The 11825-nt window shown below is 40.2% G+C and overlaps 1 protein-coding gene across 1 annotated transcript in view; it reads left to right on the top strand.

Moving 5' to 3' along the window:
* Window positions 1–11825, top strand: part of LOC107117282 (transcription factor COE1-like) — a 103139-nt gene that overhangs the window by 75323 nt on the left and 15991 nt on the right. The window contains exon 4 of the mRNA XM_015419377.1: window positions 10100–10226. Coding sequence (XP_015274863.1) covers window positions 10100–10226 — 127 coding nt within the window. The remainder of the gene's footprint in view (window positions 1–10099; window positions 10227–11825) is intronic.

Genomic DNA, 11825 nt, shown 5'->3' with positions numbered 1-11825 from the left:
TGTTGATGGGTCTCTCCAGGTGGGAGCACATACAGCCTGTGCTGAAGTCATTGCACTGGCTCCCAATAGCATTCCGGATTTGCTTCAAGATTCTGGTTTTGACCTTTAAAGCCCTAAATGGTCAGGGGCCTGCCTACCTGAGGGACCGCCTCTCCCCATACATTCCCCCAAGAGCACTGCAGTCTGGATCACACCGCCTCCCCCCCCGGGCCTAGGGAGGCCAGGTTGATGGTAACCAGGACCAGGGCATTCTCCCTGGTGGTGCCAATGCTGTGGAATGAGCTCCCTAATGAAATTAGAGCTCTACGGGACCTCCAGCAGTTCCATAGAGTGGTGAAAACTGAGCTGTTTCACCAAGCGTTCAAATAAGAACTGACTGCACCGGCTGGGTCACACTAGCATTTTACCACAGGATGCTGCCGGATTTACTTAGTTGTACTGTATTTATTGCATTTTATATTTTGTATTTGCTGGTTTTAAATTGTATGTTGTTTTAAATTGTTGTAAGCCGCCCTGAGCCGCCTCGGCAGGAGGGCGGGGTAAAAATCCAATTAAATAAATAATAAATAAATAAATAAGGCTTGGCTGTGCCTCTGGCTGTAAGGAACGCCTTCCCATGCTGTGTATATCAATAGGATTCCCATAGGTATTGCTCCACACTATAGACTGCAGAATATATATGTATGGGTCTCTTATGGGTCTATTATTATAATACAAACCTGGATAATTTCCATATTTTCCTTTGATGAATGTATACTGTTCCTATATAGGTATAATGCTCCTATATAGGTATATAACTTTAATAAAATACTTGTAAAATTTGGCAGACTTTAGTAAAATCTGGGCTAACTTCTATTCAGTTTCATTACAGTCCAAAATAAATCACTCGAGAACAGTTAAAGAATGATGGGAAGGATTTTTTTTAAAAAAGCATCATTATTGACCTTCTCTTGAAGGTGTGTTAACATATATGAATATATCAAGCTAACTTATACCAAGTCAGACCATTGGTCTATCTAGATCAGAATTGTCTACTTCATCTACTGTGGCTGGCAGCAGCTCCCCAAGGTCTCCCAAGTAACTGAAGATACTGGGAACTCTTTCTAGGATTTTCTGAATGTAACACATATGTTCTCCCAGTAAAATGCTGCTTTTTCTCCCCCACATGGAAATGTATGTGTTTCACCTGTACGTTGAGATATGCAAGGATACGACTAGAAATGTTCATTCCTGAAATAGTCATGCCTGTTGCAATATGTACACTATAAACAATCTGCAAATATTGCAGTATTTACTTCGTATGTATTGAAGCTTTGTAATTACAGTATTTGTAGGCATGAAATGGAGTTGATTATTGAGCCTTTAAAAAAAACTCTCTGGTGTGAGCTCTGTTGAAAAAAATAGAATTTTTGTGCTACAGTTCTTTGAGGATTGAGAACCATGTTAAATATGTAGATTTAAAATGATTCCAGGATACATATTTATTATTTAAACATACATTTCAGTTATAGGTTCTCTAACATAATTATAATGTTTCTCACTCAGGGAAGTACATTGAATCATAATTTATCATATTAATTTTGTGCAGAATACAGATACTTGTGGCCAGAGCTTTCAATTAATTTTTGGCTGCTGCAATGAAAATTATTTCAAAAAAAATTGACAGCACTTATGTTCAAAAAAGAAAGACCATGCGTCATTGATTTAGATTGTATAGTTCACATACAAATTACAATTGTACATAACATGTACCAGCTAAAGCTGCTTATAATTTCTGCAAATAATTTCATTTCCAAGAATTTGGAAGCACTTTAGATTATAACACAGACATTATTTTGACCGTCAATTGACAGGCACAAAAAAGACTTTTTCAAGTTATTAATCTCTTGTGTTTAAAAATATGGAAGTTAGGATGTGAACATGGTGTCTACAACCTGTTCTCCCATTCAGTTTCTGTGAAACAGTCAAATCCATGGGTATAATGGAGTTTTCATGCAGATGGAATCTCTCAGGCGCACAGTGGTTCAGTTTGTGCTCTGTATAAAGAATATACACAGGTAGAGCTGTATGCAGCAGTGCCCTGTACTGATGGGCAAAGCACATAATAGGAACTAAAATACAGCAGTTGCCATTGATCTTCAGCTGTTGAGTGCAACACTTGAAACCTGATGGAAAACAGCATGGAAGGACATTCAGATACATTCAAGTTTCAGTTTCTTAAGGAATTCAGTGAGTGGATAGTGAATATGCCCTTAAGCAACATTGTTTTTGTTGTAATTTCCTTCCCTTAAATATGATTCTACAAAAAGGGAGACTTTAAAGACTCTCAGTTCAATGTTTCACCTTGGAACTGTCAAAATATCTTAAGCTATCAGAGTTGGCCCTCATTCTGATTTCTTGCAATGGATAAAAATGACAGCTTTCTTTTCTATGTTCCATTAAATTCTATGAGCAATGGTTTTAAGAATTAGAAAATCTAGTTCCTTTCTTTCCCCCATCTTGCATCAACTCACACCTGATTTGCTTTAATCTTAATTGTACAAATACCTTGAGACACATCAAATATGTTATTTGTCTAATTAGTCAAGTCAGACCAGGAAAAGGGAAGGGGGAGAAAACCGGGGGGGGGGGGGGAGTGATGCATCCTCCTAATCTGAAAACATCATCCAAGCTGGAATCAAATCCAGTATAAATGTTCTGAAACAGAATGTGGCCCAACCTGATTCTTCTATATGTTACAGAACTGGCAGAAAGGATATATTTTGTGCTTTGTCAATGTGTAGATCAGAGACAGGGGAAAAAATGGAAAGAAAAATTTAAGTGGGCAAGCAAGTGAAAGTTGCTGTGACTCTGTTGCTGTAACTGAACACTGTACAAGCTTGCACAAAGTTGCTGTGAGTGTGACTGAACACTGCACAAATATTCCAGCCACTTCCACTCTGTGCAAGGAAGTATTTTCCTACCCCAAGGCTATCTTCCCATAGGACAGAACCAGGGCTATTTTTGGGCAGGAACGCACAGGAAGGAGTTCTGGCTGGCTCCCAAGTTGGCCACGCCCAGCAGGAACTCATTAGCATAATAGGCCACACCCAACAGCAGCAACTCATTAGAATTGGCTACAATTAGGGGTGTGTGGCCTAACATGCAAAAAGCCCTGGGTTTTGACAACAAACAAGGTAAAGAGAATAAGAAGCAAAAGGTGGGTGTGGCTGGATGACCACACTTCTGGTAACATGGGGGCGTGGCCTATTATGCAAATGAGCTGTGATGTCAGGGTATGGCCTAATATGCTAATGAGTTCCTGCTGTTGGGTATGGCCTATTATGATAATGAGTTCCTGCTGGGCTTTTTCTACAAAAAAAGCCCTGGACAGAACAGATTGTCTGGTAGAACAAAGAGAAGGGACAGTGGGTACTCTCTTAGATGGGGAGGCTGCTGAGGGACACAATTGATCTTTCATGTCAGGAAGTTATTTCTTACCCTTGTTTGCTTGTTTGAAATGTCTTTTGTCCCCAGCATACCTCTTTGCAGAGGGAGCACTGCAGCTTTAGATACCAGTTACTGGTGGTTAAAAACAACAAGTAGAGATGTTGCCCTAATGACTTGCTGATGAGTTTCCCGGAGGCATCCCAGTGATTGGCCACAACTGGAGATAGGAGAAGAGGATAGGACAGCTGACATCCGAAGTACGCATCAAGGACAGAGATAGGGAGCAGAAGAAAGAAAGAAAGACTCTCCTGTAGTCATTTCATTTGATTGCTGGATTTCAGAAAGTTGCATGTTCTGGAATTAGGAATCAAGGTTTTGGCATAGGCTTCAAGCTGTTCCACATATTACAGATGGTGGGCTGAGAATGAGAGAACAGTTGCTTGCCTAAAGTCACCTGGTAGCATTCATGGGTTGGGTAACATTTGCATCAGGGACTTTCCACTTCACAGTCAGCATGGTGTGCTAGCTCTCTTAGATGTGTCCTGGAAAAACAAGGGGGCAATCTGGAACGAAGAAATAATGGGTTGTTTGCCGCTCTATGACTTCATTTAATCTAAGAAATTGTACTCTTCAGTTTGTTAGCATAAACACAAAAATGGATGCCTATCATTCCCCATAAAGTACACAGGCATTTGTATTTATGTGGAGTAACTACTTTTTCTTGATAATTCCAGCAATTGGAATTACTTCTTTGCATAAACTTACTGACTGAACCTTCAGACTGGTTCCCCAGAACAAAGAGAATTTTACAATATACGAGGGTTTTTGGCTCAGTGATAGATATTAGCTTTGCCTATAGAATGTCTCAGGTTCAATCTCTTGCATCTCCAGTTTAGAAAGGACTGGATAGGTGATGGGAAAGGTTCTCTTCTGAGACCCTGAAGTGTTACTGCCCATCACAGTAGAAAATACTGACCTTGATAGACCAATGGCCTGATTCAGTATAAGGTAGCTTTGTGTGTTCATGTATGGATAATGTCTGCTGTCAGATGAAATAAAATATAAAAGCTCACCCAAACTCTTAAAAAGCCCAACAAAATATAGAGGTGTGGTCACTTGTAAGAAAGGCTGTGAATATGACTTTGGTAAGACTCCAGGACAAGTTCCTAACTGCACAGCAATGATATAATTCTATGCATTTCACATACTGCATGACAAAGTACTCATAAGAATATTAAGTATGCTGGTTTCAACCAATAGGATGCAGGAGTTGCTGTTACAGCTCTATGTTGTCTTTGCATAGTAACCCAATTTCACTTTTGACATTGTCACCACTTTCTGTAAATCAGACAAATTATTGACAGCCAGCAATGAATAACATACACACACTGTTACTACCTCTACAACATAAAGTAACTCTATATAACAGAAAAAAGTAAAATAGATTAGCCAACTACAAAACTGGACATGCTGAGAGCCAGTGTGGTGTAATGGTTAAGAACTGTGGACTCTAATCTGGAGAACCAGGTTTGTTTCCGGCGCCTTCTGGGTGACTTTGGGTCAGTCACAGTTCTCTCAGAACTCTCAGCCTCACATACCTACCTCACAAAGTGACCATTATGAGGAGACTAAGGGAAGGCGATTGTTAGCCACTTTGAGACACCTTAGGGTAGAGAAAACCAGGGTATAAAAACCAAGTCTTCTTCTTCCAATGCAAATACTAATATGTTTGGGACTTAAAACAGGCACATACTTCCTGCTATTGCTAATCTCTATAACTCAAGTTTAATCTTATCCATTTCATGTCCTTACTGATCAGTCACAAGCTCTGGCACAGCTGTCCTTGGAAAAGAGCAGTTTGTGTCAGAGTTCTCTCAGCCCCACCTACCTCACAGGGTGTCTGTTGTGGGGAGGGGAAGGGAAAGGAGTTTGTAAGCCGCTCTGAGACTCAAAGTGAAGGGCGGGGTATAAATCCAATCTCTTCTTCTTCTTCTTCTATATGAAACAGACTTTTTAGGAATGCCATAACATTAGAGCATTTTACTTAAAAATCCCAGAGACAAGATAGGCTGCTAAATTCAGACCTAGTTCCAGATTCTAATTTCCTTTATGTCTAAAGATCGTTAAAAGATGGCAGCAGTCACACACACACATTCTGCACTAAAATATAGTTGTGTACTGTGACATGATTGACTCTGTATGCACTATGCAATGTCAGCACAATTTATACATTTTTTGCATGTGCTTATTTTGCATAGTCATAGCATGAGGCAAGCAACTATGTAGGGCACTGAAACCTCTTTATCTGGTATCTGAAAATTCTGTCTTCTCTAGTGTCTGAACAATCACCAGGTCATGCAGCTCACAAACTTTTAAGACCTTCCCAACTATAAAAACTATGCTTTTCTAAAAGTACAAAAAACCAAAAACAAAACAGATTCCTGGTATGGTTGAATTTGGGGGCAATATTATATTGTGCAGAATCCTATAATACACACAGCTTTGGTGACTTTTTTTGCCATCAAGTAGTCACATCTAACTAATGGTGACCCCATGGGGTTTCCAAGGCAAACCATGTTCAGAGGTGGTTTGCCATTGCCTGCCTTCAAGCCACAACCCTGGTATTCCATCCTTGGTGGTCTCCCTTCCAAATACTAGCTGCAGCCAACTCTCCTTAGCTTCCGAGATCTGACGAGATCAGGCGAGCCTGGAGCTGTGCAGGTCAGGACTTGGTGATTCTACTCATTTCTTAATTTTATTAGTTTTCAGATGCTTTCTGAAGTATTATAAGTATTGAAAACAACTGAAATTCTGGTCCTTGTATATGCTGAATGCAATAGTGTATGTATCCATATATGTGTGTGAAAAGAGAGAGAAGATTCACACATGGAGGAAGAGAGAAAAACTTGATTCAGACATAGTACAAAACTATGGTTTATCTTAACTATGGTTTCTTTGTAAAACCTAGATTCAGCTAACAAATGATCATTCAGATCCTGGGCTATCTCAACAAATACTGGTTTAATAGCTTTTACACTTTTCTCTTCAGTTGGTATCCTGGTCTGCGCTGTTGTTAAGGTGCTGCTAGAGAAGAAGCCAGGATGATTGCCATTAGATGTCACAGAAAAGCCATTGTTAATTCTAACTGTGGATAATAAATTACCTTCATACTAGTCTTACCAGGTCTCCTGCTGTGGTGAGAGCCCTCCAAACCTCTGCCTGTTCAGCAAGGGGGGGGGGGTTGGGGGAAATAGTCATGCTGCTACTTTCATGGTAAACTGGAAATTATGTCACCACATTGGCATGATGCTCTAGAATTATGCCAAAATGCAAAACCATATTGTATGGTTTTACTGTAGAGTCTTTTTTTTTGGGGGGGGGAATCCGACAACATTGGGTTTAATGCCAGAAGAGACAGTGCCACATAATTCCCCCTCATACATGCTACCCTCCCACCAGTTGCCAATGACTGGCAGCCCTACTTCAAACTATGATTTCCTATCCTGGTTTGATGGACCCTAACTATCTGAAGAAGTGTGCATGCACACGAAAGCTTATACCCTGAATAAAACTTGTTAGTCTTAAAGGTGCCACTGGACTCACACTTTGTTCTCTTACTACCCATAGTTAGTATAGTGGCTGGCATTTGGATGATGACACTAATCATAGTTTAAATAAACTATGGTTTTATGTGGGGGCTGAACCAAACCAAAGAGAAGTGCTGAGTTCTGCAATTGTATCTATAAATATCTGAGGAGAAGAAGTGACACTAATCATAGTTTAAATAAACCATGGTTTTATGTGAGGGCTGAACCAAACCAAAGAGAAGTGATGAGTTCTGCCATTGTATCTATAAATATCTGAGGAGAAGACATAAGGTCTGCTGTGGATGCTGGGGAGTTTTTTAAATACAGGAATGTGAAACTAATGAAATGGGCCTTTTATCATGACTGGATGCTTCAGGTGGCTGGTTCTCCTGCTAATATGTATTTTTAAATTGTCCCCATGGTATAATCATTAAGCAATTTACTTGCTCTGGAAACAAAGTGATGTATGTGTGAAGTGCTGTCAGGTCACAGCTGATATATGGTGACCCCAGCAAGGGGTTTTCAAAGCAAGTTGAGAAGCAGAGGTGGTTTGCCATTGCCTTCCTCTGCGTAGCCTTCCTTGGTAGTCTCCTTTCAAAGTACCAACTCTGCTTAGCTTCCAAGATCTGATGAGATCAGGCTATGCCATGCTGGCTTCCCTCCCTAACAAAGTGATATTAGGGTCCGAGCGTCGCTCCTGGAGTGCGCGCGTGAAGCTCGTGCATGCCGCAACCACGCCACCCGGAAGTGACGCGACCACGCTGGGGGCAGGGACACGACCATCCGAGTCTCGCCCCCAGCGTGCCCAACATGGTTGCGTCACTTCCGGGTGACGTGCTATGGGGGTGGGGTTCCCCCCGGGGCCCGATCCGCCAGTGGCGGAGAATGGGCCTCTGGGGCGGGGGTTTCCCTGCCCCCCGGGGGGACTTGGCAAGCCAGAGTGATATCCATCATCATATATACAAAAGATTTAAATATCTCTCGATCACACTACAGCTTAGTCAAGAGATTGCCGCAGTTATGTAATTAAGCTATGTAAATCTGGGCTTCAGCCTCACCTTTTTCCTCACACTTTATCATAGAATCAGACTGGGAGCTGCAAGCATGAATATAGTGTGAATGAAGAGTAAGAGAAGAGAGGTGGTGGGAAGGGAGAAGACAATTCTGGAGAGGTCAGATATTGTATCAGTTGTCTGGAGAGGGAGATAAGGCAGTCTTTTCAACTTTTCTGCTCTGCTTTTGGCCCAGGGAGTGTTTTCCCAATCAGCCTTCACATGAGACTTAACATCTATTTTGTAGAGAAAGGATCATGTTTTTGCTGAAGCCAGGCTTCTTATTTCCTATCACCACCACCACATTGTTTGCTGGTCATTGCTCTCCCAGTTTTTCTTTGAGTTCCCCCCTTCTTTTTTTGTGTGGGGGGGGAAATTTGGAAAAACAAACAACGACAAAAACCACCCCCACAAAAAAACCTCAGGAAAAAATGGAAGAACAATTACCCAAATGCACGGTAGTATGTATTATTTATATCATTATTACTATATATGATGATAATTTAAAATGATTAATGTTGTTGAGGCTGCAGTCACACACACTAAATAATCCACTTTCAGTGCACTTTCCAACTGGATTTTTACTGTGTGAACTGGCAAAATCCAGTTGGAAAGTGGATTGAAAGTGGATCGTTTAGTGTGTGTGACCGCAGCCTAAGATTATTTATGAACCTCATTTTGAATATTATAGACTTCTAAGTAGATTATACCTTTGCTATTGCTGGGAAATGATCCCAGGATACTGGGGAGACACTGATATAGAATGCTGTTAGATTACCTAGAGGAGAAATGAACTATGTAAATTCACTTTGGAATTTATGGCATATAGAATAATGCACAATTCCTGGGAATAACAGGGCAAAACAACAACTGCCACCATTGTCTTGTATTCTTGTGCATTTTAAAAATATATTTGAATGTTTAGCTGATTTACTTTAAAAAAAGAAGGAAAGTGATTGTAAAAAACCATCCAGAAAATCTGTTGAACTCTCCCCAACCTTTAAGACTATGCAACAGTGTTCCATAAATATGTAAGTCTCTTCTTGGAACCAATGTGTTTTTATTGGAAAATGCATGAAATAATGTTGAAAGAGAATTAAATTGGTGACAGACCTATACATGCTGTGAAGATTTTATGTAATGCATACGTACACACACACACACACACACACACACACACACTTTAAAATGTTTACTGTAGTGTAAAAGGAGAAAAAATCTGGCTGACCCATCTTTAGAACTCTTTGCTCTTTTTGTTTTGTTCTCTCTGCACCTAAATTGCACCTTTGTTTTATTTATGTTGAGTTTCTTGTTATTTTAAGGGTGGGGGGATTAAAAGATAAGTTTTTAAACCCAATAAATGAATGAATGGAAAGTTCATTACTTTAAGGCACTGTATAGGGACAGCCATAATTAATTTGGAAGTGAAAAATAATGACACTAAATGTCCAAATGTAGTCAAAACACAAAGAAGTTGGCAGCAAGGCAGCAAGGCTGATTCTTTTTTTAAAAAAAATCCATCACATTCTAAGAAATTATACAATCCGTTTAATTAAATAATAATTTTATGACAGTGAATGGAACACTTTTAACCAGCTCTGCTGTGCCCTGTGAGCTGAGGGACATGCTGTATTTTAGGAGCTCGTAATTTTCCTTTCGTTTTCAATCATAGCTTATGCTAAAGAAGCTGACTATGCTCAGGTCTGAATGGAAATCTTTTGGAATGAATGGATACAGAAACAGCAAGCTGACTGTGTTTAAATACTGCAGAATGTCATTAAGTAATTTTCATACTCAGAAGCAAATGTCTGCTATGTATGAAAACAGAGCTAATATTATTATATGACTGGGAAGATGAACATTTGCAAATATTGTTGTCATTGGCTTTTATGCTGGTTACGTTGAGAAGGCATTCAACACTGACAGGTTAATTACATGTTTCAAAGCTTTGTTTATGTGATCTGAGAAGAAAGTGTTATTAAAGAACTATTTTGCATCTAACAGTTTTCATCCTTTCTAATATTTCCTTAGCTTATTACACCTCATGCAATCAGAGTTCAGACACCACCCCGACACATCCCTGGCGTAGTAGAGGTCACATTGTCCTACAAGTCCAAGCAGTTCTGTAAAGGTACCCCTGGAAGATTCATCTATACAGGTAATATTCTTAATTTTTAAAATACATGTAATGCAATATAATCTATCTTCCTTAATGCTGCTGCGTTTAAACTGAGTGTTAAACAGCTAATGTATTTTCCAACATTAATGTTGAGTCACATGACTGTCATGTCCCCCACAGAACCATTTGCCACATGATTTTATTTATCTACATGGCATCTACATGAAACCACTGGGTGAGGTCATCCAGATATTAGGGCTGGATTGTCACAAGTATGCAGATGACACTCAGCTCTGTTTTGTACTCTCTGTGGATTCCAGGGAGGCGGTAGAAACCATGAACCACTGCCAAGAGGCAGTTTTTGGGTGTATACAGGCTAATAAGCTGAAGCTGAATCATGAGAAAAAAGAAGTGCTGTTGGTGAGATCTGACACAGGATTTAAAGTGTTCCTTGTTCTGAACAGCTCTGTAGCTGGACCCAGGTCTACTGTTGGATAAGCAGGAGGTAGCTGTTGCTAGGAATGCCTTTTATCAGTTTTGACTGATTAGCCACCTACGGTCTTTCCTGCAAAGAAAAGATCTGGCCACTGTGGTACCTAGCCTGGCTGGTAACTAGGGTTGCCAGCCTCCAGGTGGGGGCTGGAGATTTCCTAGGATTTCAACTGATCTCCAGGCAACAGAGATCAGTTCTCCTGGAGAAAATGGCTGCTTTGGAGGGTAGACTCCATGGAATTGTACCTCCCTGAGGTTCCTCTCCTCCACAGACTTCACCCTCCCCCAGGCTCCACCACCAAAGTCTCCATGTATTTCCTTTTTTATTTTTTTAAGCCCCCGGAGGGCATTTTTTATTGCATTTCTTATAACACTACAAACTACAACAGAAAATGGGAAGGGGGACTACGTTTATGGGATAAAGAAAGATACGAACTACTGACTAAAAACCCAAGAGAGGAGATCTTCCCACCAGTTTAACCATACATTTAACCATACATTTAGTCTTAATCCTGTTAATATTACTATCAACTGAGTCAAGTTTAGCATTGACTTTTTCAAGTCTTAAAGTTTAACTGTCAAACAGAAACACCCCAAAGCATCTCACTGCAACATTTTTAAAGGCACAATTCAGACTCCTTCAGCTTTTACTTCTCCTTGCCTAATCTCTTCTGAAGTTTATGAGGACTTTTAGGGGCTGCCATCCCTTTCTCTGAAAGAGAGTCCTCCCCGGAAGATTCCGAGTCCAGCTGGCCATTGGACTTACTGTCCTCCCCTTTTTCTCCTTCTTTCCCTGGCCCTCCCAACTGGACTCTTAAAAATTCCCGTGCTTTCTGGACAGAGTCAATCTTTTCTTTTTTTATCCTTGATTTTGAAGGTTATGCCTTCTGGAGTTAACCATCTATATCCAATTGCATTTGTCTGTAGAAAAAGAATTAATTCTTTATATTTCTTTCTCCTTTGTCTTATCTCAAATGGAATGTCTTTTAATGTTCTGATGGTATTCTCCCCCACTTTCAGGGGTGCTCCAGATACTGCTTTCAGGATTGTATCCCTCACATGCCTCTTCGAGAATCTTACCACAATTTCCCCAGGCAGATTATTTTTCTTTATATATCCTGAATATGACCTATAGGCCACATCCAT

This window comes from Gekko japonicus, unplaced genomic scaffold (genome assembly GCF_001447785.1).
Source record: "Gekko japonicus isolate JY-2015 unplaced genomic scaffold, Gekko_japonicus_V1.1 scaffold406, whole genome shotgun sequence".
Classification (NCBI taxonomy): domain Eukaryota; kingdom Metazoa; phylum Chordata; class Lepidosauria; order Squamata; family Gekkonidae; genus Gekko; species Gekko japonicus.
This window is presented reverse-complemented; position numbering and strand designations above follow the sequence as displayed.